This window comes from Mirounga leonina, unplaced genomic scaffold (assembly GCF_011800145.1).
Source record: "Mirounga leonina isolate KUSES-001 unplaced genomic scaffold, KU_Mleo_1.0 Mir_104, whole genome shotgun sequence".
NCBI classification, from domain to species: Eukaryota; Metazoa; Chordata; class Mammalia; order Carnivora; family Phocidae; genus Mirounga; species Mirounga leonina.
In genome coordinates, this window is record NW_023270231.1 from 15,102,844 (window position 1) to 15,128,592 (window position 25,749).

The following is a 25,749-nucleotide window of genomic DNA, read 5'->3' on the forward strand; positions in this document are numbered from 1 at the left end:
CATGGCCTTTCTCCTGCAGGCAATGGGGCGCTATTGAAGGCTTTAAAGCAAGGGACATATTCAGATGTATTTCCTTTGAACATCTTGTTTCCTCTCTCCCCAGAGCCTCCACACAAGAGGTTCCTGAAAAGCTCCCCCCATCTTCCCTTTGCACTTAGAACGTCACACACACACACACACACACACACGCACACACACACCTCTCTCTTCCTTCCCATCTAGTAAGTTCCCACTCCTTGAGATTTCAGGCCCACCTTCACTCCCTCAGGGAAACCTCAGGGCACCAGAGCCCCCTGCCACTCCGTAGCCCCGAATAGCTCCCCTGGGCAGGACTCCTCACAGTTACAATTTTATATGTGTGTTTGTGATTCTTAGGTTAAGTCCCTCATGCACCGAACTATAACCTCACTGGGGACAAAAACCATACCTGTCTTTGCCCACCATCGTATCACACTGCCTGTCTAAGTGCCTGGCACATACTGGATACTCCACAGTTAAGTGCTCTATGAATGACTGTTCTACAAAAGTCCTTCTGCCTGTTCGTGCAGAGAACCCACTGGTAGAGCTGAGGCAACAGACTGGAGGCTGGAGCTTTCCAGTTGTCTTGGGGAGAGATGCTGGGTACATAGCCTTGAGACCAAGGAGTGTTCATGCCCAGTGCCCCAGCTAGGAAATCTCCAAGTAGGCATTTTGAACCCACGCCTAACAGCAAAACCAAACTCTATCGACTACATTTTCTTATTTTCTCTTTTCTCGATACCCTGGCCTTTGGGGCCTTGATCCCGGAGAGACCGCACCTCCCAGGGCTGGCTAATTCGTACGGATAGCAATTGATTCCCTTGCAAGTGTGCCTTTGGCACACAAACCAACCAATCCAGAGCCCACACCCAACCATCTCTTTTAGCTAACTCCCACACACCAAGTCAGTATTCCCTCTGCTCTAAACCACCGCAGGCCAGGTACCAGACAGCCGGGAACACCCCTACAGCCCAGACGTGGCCAAGATTCTCCCAACTTTCCAATCAAAGCATACCCATCTTGCCTCACCCATTCCTTCCCACAAAGGAAGGCTCTGGGCCATGCTCTCCCCTCATCCCTGTCTGCCTCCTGATGGACCCCGGTGCTTCCTTGTGTGGCCCTGCATGGCGTGCCATGCCTCCTGTTTCTAGGGATCCGTGGAGTATGAACTTCTTCCCTGGTGACAGTCATTTCCCCGTCCGCATTTCTTACTGTACATGATTAAAACAAATCCCAGGTCCACATTTTAACACAAAAACCCTTTAATGTATTCAGGTGTCCCAGGGTCCTAACTCCTCAAAGACAAAACTAAGTGGTGAAGGTCTTTCTAATCCTCATGGCTCCCAACGTGGTATCTCAGAAGACACTCATGAAGGTTTGCAGATAATGAACAGGAAGCTCCCTGGCACCCTCATCTCCCGAGAATCTGCTCTCGCTCCCGGAATCAGGTCCAGGCATGGAGCTTCTCCAATGGCCTTGGGACCAACCAGTTTTACAAATTATCAACATCTCCCCATTAGCTGTTGCAATATTAAATTGTGTGACTGGAAATGAATGAATAATCCCACGGGCAAGTGAGGAGACCAAGCAGCGGGGATTTAATAACAAGTCCTGCCCTCTCTCCAAGCGGAAGGTCTTCCTAATTAAATATTAAAAATCTATCCACACAGCTACAGCAAAAAATTGCTTTTTCAGCAGCATCGCTTTGAGACACTTCCTCCAAAGACCCAAGTGCTGTGGGAATGTCCTCTTGGGGACCCAGATGAGGGAGAAAGGGAAGCCCCAGGAACAAGTACTGCTGGGTGCCAGGCACAGGTCTTTCCTACGTCTTGTCGCCTTTGGTCCTCATAAGGACCACGAGTCGTGGGTAAGATCACATCTGAGTGGCAAAGTTGGCCTTTTAATCCAGTTCAGTGTGGTTATAACCTGAGAGGCCATAACACAGCAGTTCACAGCATGGGTTTTAGTATCAAGCGGGCCTGGATTTGAGCCCTGGGTCTGTCATTTACCAACTGTGTCACCTTGGGCAGATGACCTTACCTCTCTGAGTCTCAGCTTCTTTGTCTGTAACAGGGAAGCAGCATGGGGCTCGCAGGGTTTGGGGAGGGTTCTGCGAGATCATGGACAGGAAGCTCTAGAGGCAGGCCTGGAACCTCAGAAATGCTTCTGAAATGTCAGCTGCTGCTGTTCTGATCAAGGGAAGACCCCCCCAACATGCCCCCTGCCCCCCAGTGTTTCAGCACCCCATTCCCATTTGATTTGATTGGCCAGGACTGGCCACGTGATCACACCTAACTTCAGAGGGGCTGGAAGTACATCCACACATGTGCACGGAGGGAGGAGAACCAAAAATAGCACTAATGATCACAATATCATGTTTTGTTTGAAAGAAGTATTATTCCACGAAAACAACATTACAACAAATCAACTAAACACCCAATACACTAGACTTCCTAGGACCACAGTGAAAGAGCCATGTTTTTAACCATAACATAAAAATTATCAAAACATCCATACACATAGCTTTAAACATATTTCAAGCACTAATGAACTAGAAGGTGAAAAGGAGAGTGTGCCTTCTTCCTCAGTCTCTGCCCCCCCCCCCCCCCCCCCCCCCCCCCATAATCCCGTAGAAGTGATCACTATAGACACGGTGTTTCAGGATTTGAGATGCCGGTGGGGAGGTCTAGGAAGCCTTCACAGAGAGGCATGACTAGAAGCTATTTGGATTTCTTAAATGTGAGATTTAACTTTCAAAGACTCCTATGATCCAACTTAAGCTTTATGGTAAGGCGCTTTGAGACTCATATGATGAAAAATCCTGCTGTCTCACAGCAAGGAATTTAGAAGGGTTAAGAATTCCAAGCCAGAGCTCCGATCTGGAAAGTTCCATCAAAGGATCACTCTAGGCTTGGTGGTTGCCACCCACCACTCCTCAGATTAAAAAGCTTCAGAGTCCTGTGACCCACTAATGGATTCACAAACTAACTCAGCAATTAATCCTCACTCATGCATCCTCTTAAACTCTGAAAGCCTCCCAGCTGGCCATCCTGGCTAATAGAGTATTATTATGTGGGTTCTCCAGAGTTGCACCCTGCCGAGGTGAGGCTCTCCTGAGTCGCACTCAGCCAAGCAGAGACACCCATTAGGAAATTGAGCCTCAGCTGTCCCCACCAAGTAAGGAGGGGATGTTATTGAATGTCTTCAACACACTAGGTACTTCCTCTGCAATGGTTCCTTGGATCCTAACAGACTGGGAGATGGGTGCTGCTGTGCCTATTTTACCACTGAGAACACTGAGTCTTGCAGGCTGGAAGTGACTTGCTCAGGCTCACCAGCTGTTGAGCTTCAGAGCTGGGATTCAAGCCCGACTGTTTTGATTACAAAGCTCACCCTCATTCCCCTCCTGCTGGTGCTCAATTTGTCTCCCTACCACCTTCCCCAACCACCCTGTATACACTGATGCCTCCCATGAGCCATTTCTCTCTCGTCCTGGAACCCGGCTTTGTTTTCATTCACAGCATTACTCACCACCTCTGTTCACTGCTTTGTTCTCCACCTTTTGTTCGCTGCCTTGTCGCCAGCACCTACAAGAGTGGCTGGCACCCAGTAGGCGTTCAGGGATTATTTGCTGAATGAGTGAACAGTGCTGTGACAAGAACACTGACCTGAGTTGAATCCTGCTCTGCCAGGAACCCAATGTGTGACCTTGGACAAGTCCAGTTCACTCTCTGGGCCCCAGCAGCCACATCTGTGAAGTCAGAGGGCGGATAAAAGCATCTCTTTGTAATTCGTATGCTCTGTGACTTATACAGCCTGTCACCCAGAGCTAAGGCTGCTTTCGTGCTCAGAAAAGGGAAACAAGATTGGAAATGCTAAATGGATAGCAGAGAGCTTGAGGCACGGGAGGGGGTGGGAAGGGAACCCTTGAAATTATTTGGTGTCTGCCCTCCAGCCACCTGAGACTAGGCTCTGCAAATTCTCAAATGCAGAAGTGCAAGAAGCTTGGATAGAGGAATTTGGACCCTGACTTGCTGAGACAGAGCAACAACCACAAAGACACAGGACTGTGCTTGGGGGGGGTGGGGGCATAGGATGGTCCCTTATGCCAGAAAGCATCTATCAGTCAGATGATGAGATTTGTCTTTGCTCGTCTACTTAACCATCCTTGTGATTTCAGGGAGGTCTCATATGACCTCTTGATTCCATTTCTCCTAATACAATGGGAAAATTAATATTTTCTTTCCTCTCTGAGCCTCAGTTTTTCTCATCTGTGAAATGGGAAAAATATAACACTTCCTTCACAGGAGCTGTGTGATGTGAAAAGAGGTTTATTAGACTAGAAAGCTGAAATGCACTGAACCAGAAGCTGTATATCTACCCCATTCTTGCCACGTGTGATATTAGCCACACAGAAGCCTATATCTAAGGACACAGCCTGAATCTGTACAGAGGTCCTCTCTAATCACAGGGCATCCACTTTGCTCCATGTAGCTTGGGACCCAAAAAATGAACTTGTCATGTTTCTAGATTATCACAAAACACACAAAGGTCACTTGGAAAAACACGGTATGGGGTAGGGGAAAGGGACGGTTAAACTAGGCTCTCAGACAGAGGCATGTAATATGAATGAGTGATAATGGAGAACTGTCCCTTGGTCTCAGTTCTGGGGAGGTAACAGGGAGTAGTGGGGATTGCGGTTTACTAGCGAGCACAGGCCACGACTAAACCAAGCAGCCACTCCTCAGCTCCAGCCAACTGTTGCATGTGATAATGTGATAATGCAGGCCAACACAGACATGAATTCCGATTTCTAAAGAGAAGCCAAAAATCCATATTTTATGTGAAATAAATGTTGTCAAAATTCACATTTAAAAGAAGTGAAACAACAACTGTACCCCTCGGGTTGCCAGACGGTGATTTCTAAACTAAACTGTCAAGTGACAGAATTAGCCACAAAATTAGCCAAATACTTCCCAGATATTCTCTTAGCTGCTTTCTCAGCACTCAGTGTATTTCCCACTGAGCTTCTTATAGTTCTGCACACTTACAGCAAACAGTGAGCACTTACTCAAGCACCTACCATGTGCAAAGCCAGCGTAGACCTCATGGAAGAAGTGAGACACCAAAAATAAAAACAGAACAAAAGCAGGCGCGAGACAGTCTCTCCACCAGTACCCTACCTGACCCCAGTCCCATAAATGGAATCTGCAACACGCAAAAGTAGATTATGACACCTGCCAGGGGATGATTAGAGACAGTAAGTGGACAGAGAGAGCTTTCCCTGTGGCATCTGCGAGAGCTTTCCAGAGGAGATGGCGCTCAAGGCGTCAGGTTTAAAGGGTGGCTGAGGTTGGGATCAGCTGATGACACGCTCTGGCAGAGACCGAGGACTGCGGCTATTGCAGAAGACCCACGCTGGGGAGTCGTGGGAAACTGTGCTGGGGAATCTGGGCTTCACCCCGAGGATTCCTCAGGAGGGAACTGGCAGATGGTAATGGGGCAAAGTGGATGGAAAGGGACCCCCTTATCCTCCTGCATTCTCCAGGATGAAGAGTCTGGGCACGGGCTCTGGAGGCCCCTCCAGGTCTGACTCGTCACTTCTTGTGTTTTTATTCAGACCATGCAGAAGAGACAAGCAGGACAGGGCTTCTCCTGACAGCTTCTTGAGGGCGGTCTCCTCGGGGGTGGGGGAGATGCCTTCATGGTAATGATCTGGATCCTGAAACAATTCAGAGAGGCAGCGGGGCTTCGAAACAGGCAGTATTTCCTTTTTTTATGATGGTTTCATTTTACATTTTTATCGGCTCTCCACTGATTGCTCTCAGGCTCTCTGACAGGATGTGAGATGCGCTGACATTTATAGAAATCAATACATTAATAAATCACGAAGTTCATAATGTCTGATTTGCTTCTAAATGAGACAGAACTATTATCACCATAAAGTTGCACATAAAATATGCCCAATTGTGATGTATTGTATAGTCTAATCAAAGGCATTTGAGTGAATAACCTTTCCCCAAAAGAAGGAAACAATCAAAGCTGAATAACGTCATTAATAATTCAAGGTATGTCTGCCAAGGCTTCATTTATTAAGTGCACAGTTAAGAGGCTTCCGAGCCGAGTCCTGCAGATGACACCTTGCCATCTTCTTCCTGCCTCTGGGCAAGCAGACGTCCGCTCTCCGATGAACTGGCTGCAGTCCTTGCATTTGGCAGTACGTGTTGCAGGCGAGGGTAATGTCCAATTCCCTGCTCCAGCTAAGAAATGGACCAAAACAACACACACGTTGACTGTCTGGATTATTAAGGGCAGAGGGCATGGAGCCATGTAATAACTCTAGGAGAGAGCAGGCAGGAAACTTTCTCAGGGACGGTCAGTTATTATATCTATTGACTTACCACTCCAGGCCCTGTGTTTCTGGGGTCCACCACTCACAGACGCTCTGCCCTGTTCCCTGGCAATCCGAAGACTGAGGTGCTCGGCGCTCTTCCATCCAGAATCTTGTGTTCGCTTATGTCCGCTGCAGTTAATACAGAAAGATCATCTTCACTTTAGTCAGTTAGTGTCCAAGCTGAGCTGGCAACTGGGTACTTTTCTGACAAAGCAAATCACAGAACGAACAGATCTTCCCTACATTGAAGAGGAGCACAATTAACTAGATCCATCAGAAAAGGTACAATCATGACCTAGCAAGTATCTACAGACTTGATTATTGGATTCTGCCTTTGAGAATCACCCTTAAAATCATGGACATCATACACTATTTGATAGAAAGAACATTTTTGAGCACCTACTATGTGCATAGAGCATTTTACGTATCTTATCTCCTTTAGACTCACAACTACAAGGTGTGTATGATTATAGCTGAAATTAGTCTAATAACCGTATACCTCCTAGGGACAGTGAGATGATTCGATCAGTCCTAAAACTATTACCATGCTCTCCGAGCTCACCAAGACAGGCACTTAATATGAGGATACATGAATACTGAATTCCAGCAAAAGCTCACTTGGCCAATCGCCATTATTGCCCTGCTCGTGATTATTCTGTATGGGGTACAGAACTTCATTTTCACAATAACAACAATGCAAAGGTTTATTCAGTTGGATTGTAGATGCCAAGTCGACCTGATGAATTTGGTTTTCGGGCCCTGAGCACACTAATTTGGGGTAGCTGAACATATCCCAGCTAGTCTGACTTCGCAGCAGGGATGTGACGGAGCCGGCTCACACCCGCAGACTGCGTGCTGCACTCCCCAAATCCACCTCCAGTGACCTCACGTCGATAGTCCGGTGGGAATATTTACACCAAAGAGATTGGAAAATGGTATCAATCAGGCTTTCCCCGTATCCCCAAATGCCAGTTGTTAAACATTCAGCAGCCCACCGAAGCAAGCCCTTTGCTTGGAAAGCATTACCTAGCCAGTTGTCGAATTAGCTGGAAAGCAGTGAACTACTCTTCAAAAAGCAGGCTGAACGACAGGCTTTTCACACCTTAGCCTGGCCTGGATCCACTGAGTTTCCACCGATGAGAAAATTCTATGCCTATATTCACGAGGCAATTTTACTTTTCCTTCAAGTGATTTTTTTGACCTCTCTCTGCACCTTCGTATTTCCAACTTAAAACTAGCAGTGCCCTGCCCCATGGATACTTCTCCCTCCTTGTCCTCCTCATTTGCAGTGAATTGACATTTTAGCTTCTCGGTCAAGAGGAGCAACAAAATCCCATCTCTGTAATACTCTTATTTCCTGCAGGAATATTCGAGACTCACTCAATCCTGGGCAGCACCTCCCCGTCCCCAGCCCACGGCAGCCACCACTCATGAACTGGCTATATCCATGTGCTGGAACTTCAGGGCAGCTGAGACCAAAGGAGAAATGGCAGAAGGTTCCCCACTGGGGATGCCAACTGGTGGCAGGATTTGGGCTTCATGGGACTAATTGCTCCCTAGAGCTGCGGAGACTGCTGGTGCCACCTAAGGAAATCATCCAGGACGGTTTTTCCAGATACAGAGGTCCCCTTAAAACATCATCTAGAGATTTCCACCTGAGGCTGAGACCCTACAGTGAACCTGACATTTCTCCTTCACAGCCTGGCCAGGGGCTTCGCTGGACTGAAATGTTGCTTTGGAGGCGAAGGGAACATATGTGGCCCTTGTTCCCTGTCCTGGAACACCATTTAAGGCTCCTTCTTTCTGCCAACGCTAGGATCTAAGTGATTCACTTCTTTCCCAGAAGTTTCTTTGTTTTTCCAATCTTGTTGGGAAATGTGTGAATTTCATGCTGTCATGCAATAGAGTTGTGATTTATGTCACAGTCTATGTAATGACTTTGTGGACTTTTAATAATTACATTGTATTTCTGACAATTAATCTCCACTACCACCACCTTCCGAGGTACATCTGACACTCCCTTTCCCACACACCCCACTCAATGTGGTGATCTGAAGGCCATGTTCAAAAACACCCTCCTTTTGGGAGAAAGGTCAGAGAACTGAAATACACTATATATGGAAGAATTTTCAAGTCATTTGATCTGGAAAATCTCCCATCTAATGGAAGTAGCAGTACTCAAAGATTTTTTTTTTTTTTTGTAGGACTCTTTTTTTTTTTTTTTTTCCAGAAGATTTTCAGGACTGAGGTGTAAATGAATGAGAAATGTATAAATTCAATTTTGCTTAAAAGGGGCAGGAGGGTTTCAAGATTAAGAGAACAAACGCTTGGAGCAAAACATGATTTGAGTTTTATTGAAGCAAGAAGACTGAAAAAAATGTCCAGAACACTCAGAAAATCTTTATCAAAGCTCAGCTCGGCACCCCTGGGACTCATCGTTAAGTTTATAAAATTCAGAGCTGATGAGTTGTGTGTGCTGTGTGTGTCTGAGTGAGTTTATGACTCACCTCCAAGCCCTGGCTGTAAGAATCTCAGCCTCCAGAATTACACTTCAAGACCAAATGGAAGTTGTCCCCGTGAGTACCAACCCCCTCCCCCACTGGCTCCATCTAGGCACCAACAAGGATCCTCACCCCTGACTATAATGGGGTAAACTGTCAATCAGAAGATAGTGTTAAACTCATCCAGAATAAATCAATCGACCACGTTTAAGGGGAGGGAAAAGATCACATTTTCAAATGCCAGCATGTCACCTCTAATACGGTCTTTAATGTAACCAACAGAGTTTAGGCACACGGAAAATGAACCACTGGAAGCACTAGAAATGTGATTTCAAGAGGCAGCACGGCATTCAATTTTATGCACACTGTCACCTAAATTATTTGCAGCTCAAGTATGTCACGCTCTTTAAATTTCCCTCTGGGTTCAGTTTTCACAGTGTCCCACAGTTTTGATCTGTCATATTTTCATTATCATTTGGCTCAAAATTCTTTTTAATTTCCATGAGAGTTCTTCGTCCATCCGTGGGTTACTTAGGAATTCGAACCAGATTGCTTGATTTCGAAACATTTGGAGATGTGCTCCCTTTTTCTTCTTCCCTCGATTTCTTGTTTAATTCCACTGTGGATAGAAAACATCCCGAATAATTTCAGTTCTTCTAACTTTGTTGCAATTGGCTTGGTAACATTTGGTAAGTGTTCTCTGAGCACTTGAGAAGAATGTGTGAGATCTGTGGCTGTTGGGTAAAGAGTTCCACTCTGCTATCAATGGAGTCAAGTCTGTTAATTGCATTGCTCATATCCTCTACACCCTTATCGATTTTTTATCAGTTGCTGAGAGAGGAGTTTTGAAATTTTCAATTATGACTGTGAATTTGCAATTTCTCCTTTTCTCTGTTAGCTTTCGTTTTGTGTGTATTTGGAAACTATATTATTAGTGCATACTAATTTAGAATTGTTTTGTCTTCCTGGTGGATGGCGCCTTCATGATGCAAACTCCCTCTTTCTCTCTAGCAAAGATTCTTGCCTTAAAGTCTACTTATCTGATGTTAAAATAGCTGTGCCTGCTTTTCTTGATGTGTGTTTACATGTTGTATCCTTTTCCATCCTTTCACCTCTACCTTGCAAGCAGCACTGAGTTAGGGCTTGCTTTTTATCTGAAGCTTGCTCTCTTGTATTGAACATTTTCTCTTGGTCGTTGTATTTCAAGTTTTATTGTGATGTTCCTTGGTGTGGTTTTCTTTATGTTTATCTGCTTGAGTTTATGCTTCTTGAATCTGTGGCTTGATATCTGTGGCTTGATCTCATTCATCCAGTTTTTTTTAAATGATCAGTTGTTACCTCTTCATATATTGCTTCAACATCATTTTCTAGCTCCTCCCTTTTAGGGACTCCAGTTATATGTATGCTAGAACTTTTCTTCACATCCAATATGTCTCTTTTATGGTCTTGTCTGTATTTTCCATGTTTCTCTCTCTCTGTGCATCAGTCTGTTTATTTTTCTCGTGACCTATCCACTGAATCATTAATTCTCTCTTCATCTGTGCCCAATCTGCTGTTAAACTGATATATTTATTTGTCAATTCTGGATAATATATTTTTTTTAATTTAGAACTTTTCATTTACTTTTATATGTTCCAATTCTCTGGTGGAATCTCCATCTTTTTATTTTCTTGAGCATATTTCACCATTATTTTAAAGCCCATACTTGATAAATCCAGTATTTAGATGATCTATGAATCTATTATTATATTCTGTCTTCTTCTCTTGGTCCTTTCTCCTAATATGCCTGGGAAATTTTCAATGAGTGGTGAACATTAGAACACAAAATGTGAACACTATCTGGCTGAGCCTTCAACTTACACAAGGTAACTGAGGAGGTGCAGACAAACTTAATCCAAGTGGGGACTGAGCTGTTTTGAGGCTGGATTTCCATCTTTGAGAGGCCTGATCTATTTCTAATGTGCCCTTGCTCCTAGAACATAGTCCTTTAGGGGTCAAACTGAAAGCCTGAATGTTTACCGGGAACACCCCGCCTCGAAGACCCTGACCTCCAGCAGCTACCCCATAACACTGTGAGCCTGCCAAGAGCTCTGTTCATCTCTGCAACCTTTGGGTTGTGTTTTTTGCTTAGTTTCCCTTGACCTCTGTCACTTAAAATAGCTCAGGTTATTTGGCTCATGTCTGCACTCCCCTCCTCTATGGCCCTTCTAGTCTTGGCCCTTCGAGCCCCAAATGTCTTAGTAGGACTGATCCCATTTTTGTCTTCCTGGATGCTGAAAGTTCTGATTACGCTCTTTGCTCTTAGCAGAGCCTTTTTGCTCAGTTTCCCAAATTCATTATTCATGCCGCTTATAAATCAGTATACACTGTGAGATGAAAAGCAGCATTGACTGTCAGGCTCAACTTAATGAGTTTTTCTTCCCTCCAGAATCATGGCTTCTAAAGATAGGATATCTTGTAGCTCTCCAGTGCCTTCAAACACATGTGTGAGTTTTTTTTCTGCTCCCCACCACGACCACCCCCAGGTTTCAGGTGTCTTTTTGTTGTTGTTACTATGGAAATTTTAAAAAATTTTTAATTGATGTATTTTTTAATCCTCCTTTTCCAGTTATTCTCAGTGATAAGTCAGCTCTGCTACAGGAGAGCTCACCATTCCTGGGCCTTTTGGCTTCTCTATCATTACATATGCTATGCCCTTGTTCCCCTTTTCCTTGAAGACTCAAATAAATTATCACCTCCCCCTGAAGCTATCACTGTCACCTCTTCCAATCCTGTGCTATCCAGGTGACATTCGTTAAGAGCTTCCTCCTCTTAGCTCCCAAGTGTCTTAGCCATATCCACATTGCTTGCTACTTGGCATAATTTGCCAATGAAGAGTTCCAGACCAGCAATCCATAGCATCCTACAAATAGGAATATTATATTTGGCCCATGCTCTATGTTTCCAATGTTAAGGTCATTGATGACAGCTAAGAATCAGGACACAATCTGTTAATTGTAGCAGCTTCTGAGAAGAATCTAAAGGTCTGGACTCCCTGAACCTAAATTCCACATAACAGCAACCAGCTATGGAAGAGCTGTTTCCCTTTCATGGGGCAATGACTCGCAGGTTTTCAGTCCTGACCAGCCTCTCTGGTCGTATACCCAGCACCTGACTTATCTCAATTACCTACCAACTACTGTTGGCATTTGAGTTTGTAATCTTGGTCTCTGTGTGTGTCTCCCTACCAGTCGGAGAGCTCCATATGAACAGATGGTATGTCTTTTCACCTTTCTCCCAAGCCCATCCCTGGCATGGCAGCAATGGTCGATCCATATCTGTAGATATACCTCTACAAAAATGCTACCTACGTGTTTTTAAGGCTGTGAAACTATTCTGTAGGATGCATAGTGGTGGATATGTGACATTATACATTTGTCAAAACCCATAGAACTGTACCACACAAAGAATGAATTCTAATGAAAACTATGGACTTTCACTAAAAATATTTCACTCTTGGTTCGTCAGCTGTAACAAATATTCCACACCAGAGCAAGATGTTAATGCTTAGGGGAAACCGTGAGGCGACATGCATGGGAACTCTGTATTTTCTGCTCAACTTTTCTGTAAACCTAAAACTGTTCTAAACTTCCTCTTATTGGAAAAATTAAGTGAATGTAAATGCTATTAATCAGAATGATAAGTGATAAAAGAAGGCAACTAGGGCGCCTGGGTGGCTCAGTTGGTTAAGCGTCTGCCTTCGGCTCAGGTCATGATCCCAGGGTCCTGGGATCGAGTCCCACATCGGGCTCCCTGCTCAGTGGGAAGCCTGCTTCTCCCTCTCCCGCTCCCCCTGCTTGTGTTCCCTCTCTCGCTGTGTCTCTCTCTGTCAAATAAATAAATAAAATCTTTAAAAAAAAAAAAAGAAGGCAACTAAATCTGGCAAAATAAGCTTCTCCCAGGGGATTCAGGTCAGGACACCAGAAAAACAATATTTACCAATGGATCCCCACCTATACCACCACTTTTAGGGACAGCAGAAAATAAGCCACTGCTGTCTGGGGGTGTGGGTGAAGAGTGACCAAAACACACTTAAGGTCATGGCTGGGCAGGCTTGCACACTCTTGGTCAGGAGTGATGGAAGGACAGGAGGAAGTTCAAATAATAACCTATGGAGGAAAAACCAAGCTGACCACCAAAAAGACCCCAAAAGGCCTGTGGAGAGCAGAAAGTAAAGCCCACCATTTCCTGCTCCCTGGGACCTGGACCGCCCAACCCCATCGTGGCATGGAAGATTTTCCAGGTCTGATGATTTGTCTTATGTTTTGTATCCAGCCTAACAGGGGACTTCACCTTCATCCACTCTGCTCACCCATCCTAATGTGCTAATCAGTTTTTTCAACAGCCACCCCCCTTTTCTTCCTGCTTCTTACTTATCAGGTTCAAGAAGGGAAAAGAGAAGCAAAGGCTTGTAGATTGTAAGCTCCAGCAGAGCAGGGAACGAAGTTGTTTTGTTCGCTGAAATACGCATAGCAGATACGTCATTGATGATTGTTGAATGAGCAAATACAGAATCCTACAAAATGTACAGCTTCAAATTACGAAGTAGCAGAGGGGGACAATGGGACCTCTGTTGTGAAGGGTACCACATAAGCCACTTTTCAATCAAACATGCGGGTATTTCCAAGGACCCATCCACATCTGTGCATCTTCAGCCCCATGCCATCCCATCTTTCTTCAGGCTGCATGGCTGCATGGCTGCGGGCATGCTCAGTGAGCCCCCTGCTGGGAGCGGTGGGCACTGCGAGGTGACCCATTGCTCTTGCCTGTTCTGACGATGGGTAAAGAATGGGGAGAAGGTCAGCTCCAGCTCTGCTACAAGACCTCTTTGCATATGTCGAGCTGGATGGTGACCTGGACACCCTCAGAGTGGAATCTCCATGGAAAATAAGTATGCTTTGTTTTTTTTTAATGAATGGATTTGGTAAAATGTTTTCTTACTTTTTCCTAGACATCGCCTGGTGGTATTACCAGTATCATAGAGGTAAAAAAGTTTACACTAACTTGACTACTTTGGTCACATTACTTTAAAAAAAAAGAGCTTCTTAATCAAATATATTTTGCAATTAGTCTACTCACTCACCAATTTTCTTTGCCTCTTGTTAAGAAACCCCACCTAGATAGAAACCGTTAAAAACATTCTTGAGAGACAAGTTATAGGAAAAGCTTTGCTCCCACTAAGAAACTGATATGTTTTTTCTCTCATGGGCAACAAGATATATGGAAAAGCTCAGAGCTAGTTTGTGGTTCAAGTGTAGTCACTGCTTGGAACAAATGACCTGAATTTCTAAGTTCTTTTTTCCCCATGGTCTTGACCTCCTAATCTAATTAACGTTTTCTAGGGCACTTTTTTCTTATTACTTTATCTCTTTATTTTATTATATTTATTTTATATAATCAGTTTTAAGTCCTTTGTGAAGCAAAACGGAATGTGTTTAAATAAACAAATAGTGAGGGAGAAAAAAGTTGGCTGACTAGGCAGTGAGTGAGGTAAGAAAATGTAGGTAAGTGGGAAGTAAGCAGGAGAGATCAGGACCTCAAATGCCTATGGGGTCAGGAAAGTAGCATAAATGAATTAAGTGAGCCACAGATGAACAGGGGGAGCACTAGAGACTTTGGCTGCTCAAAGGGAACAGCCTCTGCTCAGCTCTTATAAACTATTGCTTTGTGAGAATTTGACACCAAAGTTGTCAGATAATCCCATTTTCCAAGAGAAATAAAAAATCCTATTTTGTCAACATCTCATCTTGAAATATTGGCAGTTAGTTCCCAAAACAAAAACAAACAAACAAAAAAACCCACCACATTTTATAGACTAAACAAGATCTGTCTTTGGTCTGCATTCTATGTCAAGGGCTACCATTTTGTAATGTCAAAACCAGATGGGGGATTATAAAGTCTAACCCAGAGACCCTAAGATGGAGAGACTATTTTCTAGCCCAGGGAGAAGGAGGTCATCATGGCCATGGTTTTTTGACTGCAGTCATGGTCATGGAGCTAACAGGGGAGATACTCACTAGTGAGGAGACCAAAGGCTTGGGTCCTCCTACAGCTCATAGTCTCAGGGGCTAACTTATACACTGGCACAGAGCTTATCAGGAGCAGAGCTCCCAACATTGCAAACTTTGTAACATTGGTTACAAACCACTTTGCAGTCTGTGCTTGAGGCAAGCAGAAGCCAACGTAGGGGCACATGGAAGCCAGATCTATAAAAGAGACCCTGGACTGGCAGGATTCTAGGTCCCGTTCTGTCACGGACTGGCTGTATGACTCAGGCAAAGCCATGTAGTGACAGACTTGGAAGAGATCGCCTGTGTTAGAAGCCCTTAACATAGGCTCCACGTGTTTAAAATATGCAGGACCTAACTAAAAATACAGGAAAATGCCATAATTAGGTGCATTTTCTTTTTCTGAGGGTCTAAAGCTTTCATCCCCCATTCAGAGGAGTCTGTGACCTCAAAACAATAAGGACCACTTAATCTGAATCTTCTCCAACTTACCCTTCAGTCTGGGAATTTCCTGCTATAAATCCCCTACAGTTGGTTCTTCTATCTTGCTCTAACTACCCACAGTAATAGACAATTAATCACTGTTTAAGATACTCATGGTTAGAAAATCTCCTTATTTGTTAGGACACTCATCTTTCTAATATTCGGATAAAGAGAGTAATGGTCCCCCACTCCCCACCACACACAAGGTTGTAATGGGACAACAGGCATGAAAACATTTTACAGATTAAAAGTACTTTACCAACTGAAAGTATTTTAATTTATTCTTATTATGTAGTTATCACCATAATATTACATTTCTAGGTTCTTTTGATGTCTATCATTCAAACTCAGCCTTAGTAATTGGCTCACCATTACTTTTAATAACAAAAATAATAATAAGCAATATTTTGCCTTGCAGATTCTTAACAGATCTCAAAAGGAACTGCCAAGGTGGCTCCCCACCTATTAATTCTGTTTCTTCTTCCTCCAACCAGGGAGCTGAGCAGCCCTCCTTCCTTTACTGGGGCCACCTGGGCAGCACCCAGGGACTCCCTGGAGGTGGGGGGAGGGGGAGGCAAGGTTGGTGCAACAGGAGGAATGTGGAAACCTCAGCAGCCCCTTCAGAAATTTCTTCAGAATATATTTACAGTGGCTGGAACCAGACAAAGGCGGTGAAGGGAGAACAGGCATGAGGGAAGGGAATGCTGAGATGTGGGCCCTTCTAGAACGTTGTCACAAGTTACAGACAACTTAGATCTTCCATTCACAGGTCATGACACATGAGGGTCACAATCAGCATAATTTTACAAAGGAGTAGATTAAAATTGAGAACAGAGTACATCTCACATTAATAGAGGAAAGTGTTTAAGGAATTTTTCCTTCAAAATGTTTCATGAAATCTTTGTTTATATGTGTGTATATACTGGAGCGTGATGTAAATTGTCATTCTTCCTATGAAACACAGTAAAACAAAAAATTGGGAACCACTGGTTTAAGACATGCAGGCTACTTCCCAGCATCTTGATCCCCAAAGACATGAATTTCCTTCAGTGACTGATGCTCCCACAGCCTGACAATTAGGAGGTGATGAAAAGTAAAACCAAAACAAAGCTTGGCAGTCAGCATCCCAATATTCAGAAATTACAGAATCTGATATGGAAATCGATCCTGCTACCCAGACAGCAAACAAATCATTTATTGATAAAGTCAATTTCTCCCTTAATGAAGTGGGCCTAATATTGGATATTTCAGTAACTACTTAGTGTATTTATAATAGAGATGGTAAGTGCAGCTTATGAATTGGAAAGATTCTCTTAAACTTCCTCAAAGAGACTTCCCTGATCTTGTGAAGAATTTGGTCACAAGAAGATTAATAGAAATGAGCCAATATTGCAAAAGAAGTCTTTTAAGCTTCTGCATAAGTTAAACTGGGAAAGATATACCAGACACATGCAAAAATACATCATTTCTGTCTTTCTGGTTTACATTTTAATAGTTCACCTCTTTTCCGAGTTTTAAATATCTGTATTTTTCAAAATAAAATTGCTATTAAATCTAATACTGGGAAATTTAAACCAACAATTTTATTTCTATTTTTAAATGAGCTAAAAATATATGTGAGTATTCTGAATTAGTTTTATGTGGGGGGGAGTTGCTTTTGGGGAGGGGAATGGCCCTTTGATTTACATAGAAATGCTGCAGTGTTTAGGTAATTGCTACTTAACTTGCTAGCTACAAACATAACAATAATTAAAGGCTCTGTAAGAATTACAAAGAAATCGGTCACTTGTAGCTATGTTGTATAATCGGAGTATCTTATTTATATTGAATAATCTGCCCTACTCCCCAGAGGATAAGGTGATACCTGTTGCCCAGCACATAAGAAAGATGACCAAGTACCAAGTTCTTCTGCCTCTCCCTTAGAACTTTACCCAAATGTCCATTTCCTTAGGAAGATGTCCAAGATACAAACTCATTTTGATGGATTCCTTTTGTTTTGAGATCACAGTCTCAAAGAAGAAGTGACAACTGGAGGGCAAATCTGGTAGCAAGAGCTTGGCACTGACTGGAGAAATGTACTCAGTGTTAAGCACCTGCTCATCCTATTCTCTCAGACAGAAACGCAGCCTGTCCCCACTCTCCATGGTCATGGGATGCGATGTGGAGTGTGCGCGTTCCCAACATCCTGTCCATTTCATCACTATTCTTGCCAGCCCAGATTTACAGTCGTTCAATATATGGATTTGGTAATGTCTGCACGACAACAACGGGCAGAGAAGGTTAGCCAACAATTGATACTTGATTGGAGTAAATTTATAGAAAGCGTCTGGCAGGACCCAAAGGAAAACACTCATTTATCCTTCTGGGATGGTCAAACGTTGAAACTTCCACTTATTTGGATTTTGTGATCCTTCAGTAGGTGATGGGCGGATTTCTTGCTTTCATAGACTGACACTTTCTCAATAACTAGTACAAAATTACATTATTTTGTCATACTTATTGGAGGAACAAACTGCTACTTCAGACAACTGTTTTCTGAGCTCTTCAAATGCTTTCAGAAGATTTGATTTATATCAAGTAGTTCCCATTTAAGTCATCTTCCTATTATTTAAGAACATCTAATAGATATTACAAAACAACACTGTAAAATGCATTTGCATTCTTAAGTTAATATTTCACATGCCATAATTGGAACTCTTTGCTAAATCGTGTTAGACTTCATCTAATTGTACCAAATGGTAAGGCTTTGCTCTACCTTTTTAATAGATTTGTTTCCCTTCCCTGTTTGGAAGCTGTTAACCATTCCACTCACTTACCTGTGTCTCTAACATGGTTCAGCGAGCAGCAAATTGTGCAAAGAAGTTATTTTGAAAGAAAGGGAACTGTATTCATATAGACTTACTTTGAGCCCATCTACCCTCATCTCCACTTGGAATGTGTTTCTCTCCAGCCTGAAACTCCCTCCCTGTGTGGTCTGACACAGCTGGCCCAAAGGCTGGACCGAGTGTGAGACAGAAGTGACTAGGCAGGGGGCAGGGGGAGGCCCAAGGGAGAAAGATCATCTGCACTGTGACCCCAGCCCACGACCCTGTGTACCAGGTCACAACACCACTCTTTTGACAGCCAAGACTGTGGTCTGACGAGTGGCCACTGAGGTCAGCCCCTCCAACGCCATCTCCTCTGGTTCCAGATAAGATTGAAGATGAGTTGGAAATGACCATGGTTTGCCATCGGCCCGAGGGACTGGAGCAGCTTGAGGCCCAGACCAACTTCACCAAGAGGGAGCTGCAAGTCCTTTATCGAGGCTTCAAAAATGTAAGGCCCACAGGGCATCTGAAGGCCCAGGCAGAATTTCCCACCTGAAGCTAAGTCTTCCAAATGCCAACGGGGCCCATCAGGGAGCTCTTCCATATATGTAGTTGTAAAAGAAAGGCCAATTCTCTAAAGGGGGCATGAAGGCAAGATCACCTGGCTAGAAGGAAAGACTCCAGGCAAGAATGAGACAACCTCGATAGATGGGAAACTGGCCAGTAGCCCAGGAACTTCACGGGATGGCAGGCACAACAGTGGAGAATTCACCTTGGCCCAGCTTCTAGCCTTAGCGTAACCCATTCACCCTGTCAATATTGTCCATCCTGATGGGATTTAGTCTGTGCTAACTGAGCTCATGGAGACTGATGTGTAAGCCTGAATGCCAGTGTATTAATTTGCCACATCATTTCCTATATTAAACCTCATGATAGCCTTGTCGGGAAGGTACTGTTAGCCCCATTTTACAGGTAAGGACATTGAGGATCAGAGCCTAACTCACTCAAAGCCACAAAGCCTAGAAGAGGCTGAGCCAGGATCCAAATCCAGATCTTCCTAAGCCCAAATCCCAAGCTCTTTCCACCTCACGGTGCCCATTCTCATCATTTTGTAAAGCAGCTTCAGTCCTAAGGTGGGTCTATGTCCCAGCTACTCACTTGGAGACACAGAATTGTGCAGGTGGTTGTCCAGTCCCTGCTCATCAGGGATAATAGGGAAAAATAAAATCCCAAGGCTGGACCCAGTCTCCTCTTTCTGGGGTGGGCCCCCATCCCTCCCACTTACTCTCTCGCCTTCATACAGGAGTGCCCCAGTGGTGTGGTCAATGAAGAAACATTCAAACAGATCTACGCTCAGTTTTTCCCTCATGGAGGTGAGTCTGATCTTGAAAAGATCCTTCCCAGCTCCCTCTCTGGTGAGCAGCCTTTCTTCCTCCAAGTTCATGCTTCTTGTTATCTGCCTCCTCCTCAAGGTCAAGGACAACTCAGGGTAAGATTTCCCTCCCTTATTACAAGATATGGAATTAGCTAAAGCTTTAGCAGAAAAGAGCTCTGAAATGGATCATTTCCAGGAGAGGAGAGATTAACAAAGCAATATCACAAAGTCTCATAACAGCTGTAGACAGCAGGCACTGCACTATATGCCCAATGGGGCAACTACGTCTCAGAGAAGTTAAGCAATTCACTCAAGGTCACACAGCTAGTAAGTGGCAGAGCAGGATTCCATCCCACAAGCGTCTGATGAAAAGCTTTGCCCTGTTGGTCCCACCATTGTGCCCCAAGCTCTCCATTCTTTCCCTCACAACAGCTGAGGCAAGGTGGAATTTTGAAAGAGAACTTTAATAAATACCAGAGACTGTAGAAATAAATGAATCCAAGAAGACGGAGGGAACATAAAGTAGTGCATCTGAGTCCAGGTTAATGAGTGCTCCAGGCCCATGGCCACTGTGTTGCCATGCCTGACTGCTGAAGGAAGCTGCTCTGGCTCCACGGGCCTAGGACATCTGTAGCTTTTCCCATGGCTTCCATGTGTCACATGCCGACTCCTTTCCTGCCCCCGAGAGTTATCCCCTGCAGGAGCCCTCCCTGATCCTGGGTCCTGACGAAATGGAGGTCCAAGTGTCCCGAACACTTCTTAGGCTCTGTTTCTCCTGGGCCTCTTCAGCAGCAGAGGGGGCCTTCCTAGGTGTGGGGACCCACTACAGGGTCCCTACCCAAGTTGCGGGGGGCGGGTACGGCTTCACCCCACACAGGCCCCAGAATCACTGTTGTCGAGTTCTATTGAGCCACATTTTTTTGAATTTTGATCATGTGGCAGGCCTGGTGATGGTTTTGATGATGTGACTATGTGAAAAATTTAACGTGCTTTTTCAAAAATTCGAAGAGATAGGTCTTGCTACATCCCTTTGTAAGAGATGGGAGAAAGGCGCTCAGAGATATTCTGCTAGATGCCTGTGGTCACACAGCTAAATAGGGACAGAGCTGCTAACCAAGCCCAGGTCTGTCTGCTCCCTGGTGAGTGCTCACTCCATGGCATTGCTCTACCACTTGGGAGAACTTCTTCTGCACACAGTTGCCATGTTACCCACACACCAAGAATTACCCACCCAGGCAGGCAGGAGGGTCTTTCTCCCGGGAAGACTAGATGGAGGGGCAAGGGCCTGTCTTTGCTGTAAGAACTTCCCACCTAAACCCCAAGACAGCCACCTGGGTCCCAGTTTCCACAGTGGGTTTGCCCACACCCCGTTTCCACCTTCCCATCACCCCAGCAGCACCCTCTTCTACTTCTTATTGTTTCCAAGCGTTCTCGCTCCCCTCTGTGAAGCCCCGGCTCCCGTCACTTGCCTTTCCTTCTGTGCCTTGCAGATGCCAGCATGTATGCTCATTACCTCTTCCACGCCTTCGACACCACCCAGACAGGCTCTGTGAAGTTTGAGGTACGCTTGTCTCTGAGTCCCGGCCCCCCCCCCCCCCTCCTCCTCTAAGCTGTGGCCTATTGAAGGGACAGTTGGATCATCAAACACTTCAGTCATTTGTCCACTTAACAAGCATTTCCTAAGATAGGGAAGGATGCAGCAGCTGCCCCTCCCCTCCAGGAGCTCAGGGCCTCGAGGGACTACAGATAACAGCTGAATAGCTCACATGCATGGAGCTAGCCATGTGACAGACTCTACACTAGTGCCTTGCATGGATTAATTCATTTAGTCCCCACAGTAACCCTACAAGGTCCAGTTCTATGATTTATTACCAGTTTGCAGAAGAGGACAGTAAGGCAGAGAGAGATGGAGTGGCTTTCCCAAGGCCAAAGAGCTAGGAGGTGGTAAGAGAGGGTTGTGAACTCAGGTAGTAGATTGTAGCCAGTCTTAGGGTAATTGGAGCTGTGGGATAAGGCACTACCAGAAGAGTCTGGAGATGTCAGCACACACATTCTTCCTCAAAGAGACTCTGTCCCCTAGAATGGGCAAGGTAGGGAATGGAAGGGGGGCTGCTTTCACTGAGGTAGGCCATATCCTTCAGGGGACAGCGGACATGGGAGATACCATTCGGTACAAACAGTCATAGAGTCTGACCTGAAGACAGAGCTGCGGCCCACTCCATGGCTTGGTGGTTAATGTCATTTATGCCTCTTCTACTTGTCAGGACTTTGTAACTGCTCTGTCGATTTTACTGAGAGGAACCGTCCATGAGAAGCTAAGGTGGACATTTAATTTGTATGACATCAATAAAGACGGATACATAAACAAAGAGGTAAGTGAGCTGAGGCGAGAGGCATGAAAGAGCTACAGTGAAGGCATCTAATTATAAGCAGAAAATAGCCCCAGTCACAATCACGAGGAGGAAGTTATCTGAATGAAGAGGGATCTGCTTTGGGGCTAACAGAGCTGATTCCTGGCAAAAGGAAGAAGGTCACCTTTGACCTCCCCCATTGCTCTACCCTGCCCTGTTCCCAAGCACTCAAGAAAGGATTAAGCAGATTCATTCGTTGTCACTGGGTCCCTTATATTCAATGCACATTCCAAAGGGGTGTCATGCTTTTAGTGTAGACTTACTCTTCCCAGGGGAACCCACATTTAGCAGGTTGAGAGCCGCAAGTTAAAACTGAAAGTTGGAATGATCGAGTTGAAAACACCGTCTAGAAGAGAGAAGGGACATTTTTGAGGAAGAGGGGACTATAATAGGATCATATTGGCCACAATCTATTTTGCCTACTAATAAAACCATAGGTGGGGATGATGGCAGGTGCAGCTATCTCTAAACACATCACAAACAATTTCTGACTCTTCACTGCTTGACACTTTTAGATCCTCGGAGTTACATGTGGTGTCTAGACAATGAAATGCCCACAGGTCTATCTCAAAACTCACTTTGATATCTACTGTATCTTGGTCTCTCAGTTGCAGCGTGGACCCTGTAACATCCCACTCCCCGAGTTTCTACGTGCTGGGCGCAGTGTCTAGAGCTACAAATGTCATCTCCAATTTTCACTTCAACCCTGCTGAGCTCTCTAATGTTCATGCCTCATTCATTCAGTCAAGTATTTGCTCAATGTATATTTGAGGGCTTGTAAGGTGTTCTAGGTGCTGAAAATAAAGTGGTGGATGATTCCCCTGAGTGTAAAAACCCTAATATCCACTAGTAACAGATATGTTCAATGAATTCCAGTAAATTCATGTAATGGAATAACAGGTGGCCATTTAAAGTCACACAAAAGTAAGAAGATGTAAAAATTCATCTGACACATTACATTTAAAAAATCACCTTATAGGGGCACCTGGGTGGCTCAGTCGGTTAAGCATCTGCTTTTGGCTCAGGTCATGATCCTGGGGTCCTGGGATTGAGTCCCACATTAGGCTCCCTGCTCAGCAAGGAGTCTGCTTCTCCCTGTCCCTCTGCTCCTCCCCTCCACTCATGCTTGTTCTCTCTCTCTCTCTCAAATACATAAATAAAATCTTCAAAGAAAAATAAAAATCACTTTATAAATAATATGTATATTATCTCAATTTTGCAAATAATTTAATGCTTCTATACCTACTCAAATTTATGATACTCCAAAATATTCAAATACTACTTCACAAAATATATAAAGAAAGGACCCTAAAATGGGACTCACAACACAGTTTTCAACCTTGGTGCAGTCATAATTCCATCACTGAATAACCTCACTAAGTCCTGCTCCCTCTTTCTTACTTGCAGACTAGACAAAATTGTCGCCATTAATACCCATCAGACCTCTCTAGATGGCAGAATTAATAAAGTACCTCCTAAAAGAAAAAGAAAGTGTGAATAAGCAGCTTCCTAGAAAAGACAACTGGAACCTCTCCTGGCAATCATTTGGAGATAATCTCATCCAAATTAGGCAATGAAAATCCTGAGAGAGCAATTAAAATTGGTCTTTAAATCCTTTCTCTTAATAAAGGTACTCAGGAAAGAACCTATGATAACGTGGATGTGAGGGACTTATGAAGACATTTTAAAATAAACACCTGGAGGGGCGCCTGGGTGGCTCAGTTGTTAAGCATCTGCCTTCGGCTCAGGTCTTGATCCCAGGGTCCTGGGATCGAGCCCCGCATCGGGCTCCCTGCCCAGCGGGAAGCCTGCTTCCCCTTTCACACTCCCCTTGCTTGTGTTCCCTCTCTCGCTGTCTCTCTCTCTGTCAAATAAATAAATAAATAAAATCTTTAAAAAATAAAAAAATAAACACATGGATAGAGACGTGTATCTCCTAGTTCTATTGGGAGGGCCTAAGACAATGACACCCTCTAGCAATGAGGATACCTTGAACCCAGACCTTGGTTTCTGAACACCATCCTCCAATTAAAGGAATCAGTCTCCTTGCAGAAGTCAGTGATTCCAGGACTGGGAACAAGAAAATACAAGATCATCCTGGAGTACCTTGTAGTGCTGGAAAATATTGAAGTGCCTAAAAAAGAAAAAAAGAAAAGGATGGGACATGTCAAAAAGCTACAGGAATCAGTCTGAAGGAGTTCCCAATCACCAAAACAGAACAATTTGAGCAACAAAATTAAAAATGTTAATATTAGATTATAAGCTATAAAATAAAGAAAATATCCATGAGTCCCTACTAAATTATATATACATAATTACAGATTATATATATTCAAATATGTGTTCAAATAAATAATAAATATGTATTCAAATAAATAATTGAATTCATAGACAAATGGGGGATAAGGGACAACTCTTCCTTAAAGAAGAATTCCAATTAATAAATAAAGAAGGAATAAAGGAAATACAAAATCAGCATTAGGCAAGTACCACAATAATAATTTTTGCAGGCAAGACCCACTGAAAGATACTAAAATCAGTGGAGGAACTTGACAGGCAGGCACCACCTTGATCAAGTCATCAAGGTTCACATCGCCATTAATAAGATATATCAACTCCCTATACCTCTTTGACATGATGTACCAAGAAGGATATAATATCACTTCTATGGTATTCTCGTCAAAAATGTATAACTTCAATCTTATCATAAGAAAACCAGGGACTAACCTAAACAGAGACATAAAATAACTTACCAGCACTGTATCAGAAGTGTCTTGGTCTTGAAAGACAAAGGGTGAGAAACTGTCACAGGTTAGAGGAGACTAAGGAGACACACAACTAGATGGATGAGGGATCCTTAACCATAAAAAAGACATTAGGGAAAAATCTAATGAAATGTGAATAAGGTCCATAGTTTTGTTAATAGCCCTGCATAGCATTGTTGTAGCATTGTTAATTCCCTGGGTTTGATCACTGTGCTGTGCTTTGGCAAGTTAGGAGAAGCTGGGTCAAAGGTATACATGAATGTTCTGTTCTATTCTTGCAACTTTTGTGTAAGTCTAATATTATTAAAAATAGGTTAAAAATGAATAAAAACAATAAAATAAGCACATGGAATGAGGAGCAGCAGACAAGGAACCCAGGAGAAAGGCCGTTCCCTGGGTCTCCACAGACACTATTTCAAAGATCTCAAAGACAAGGCTGTCCTCCTACGCCCTCTTTCCTGCATTCCGAGGGGCCATGGAATACTGTGCTTGGCCAGTGTGATCAGAACATCACAGAGCCACTCCACAGTTACGGGGTTCCTAGCCCATGCAGAGACCTTAGCAATGAAGGATCGTGTATATGTCCTCATGAGCTCACAGTCTTGAGGAAACAGAGCTACACTAATAATAAGAACAACTTAACTCTTTTAACAAGTACTTAATGATCACTTACTCTGTATGGAGAAGCATTGAGAGATTAGAAAGAAAACATGACAGGATTTGTACCATCTATCAGGCCCCATAAAACAAGAAAGACTTTGTAGAAAGCGGTCTTTTGGTTACAAAGATAAAAGATCATCAACATAAACTAGCTTAAATTGAGAGGTTTCCTAAAAGGTATAGCTAGTCTGATGGAACATGTGAAATCCCCACTGAAGCTAGAAGATTGTTAGTCTCCAATCTCTCTCTCTCCCCTCACCTCTTCTTTCCTCTCTCTTCCCTCCTCCT

At 43.9% G+C, this 25,749-nt stretch overlaps 1 protein-coding gene across 6 annotated transcripts in view; it reads left to right on the forward strand.

Annotated features, from left to right (window-relative positions):
• KCNIP1 (potassium voltage-gated channel interacting protein 1) overlaps positions 1–25,749 on the forward strand; it is a 331,798-nt gene that overhangs the window by 300,216 nt on the left and 5,833 nt on the right. For 2 of the 6 annotated variants that reach the window (XM_035014062.1, XM_035014099.1), the window contains exons 2-6: positions 13,904–13,936; positions 18,634–18,758; positions 19,554–19,623; positions 21,116–21,186; positions 21,890–21,997. In XM_035014062.1, the coding sequence (XP_034869953.1) occupies positions 13,904–13,936; positions 18,634–18,758; positions 19,554–19,623; positions 21,116–21,186; positions 21,890–21,997 (407 nt within the window). Of the gene's footprint in view, positions 1–13,903; positions 13,937–18,633; positions 18,789–19,553; positions 19,624–19,998; positions 20,012–21,074; positions 21,187–21,889; positions 21,998–25,749 lie in introns of those variants that run through there. The other 4 variants (XM_035014079.1, XM_035014090.1, XM_035014072.1 and 1 more) reach the window with 3 other exon arrangements.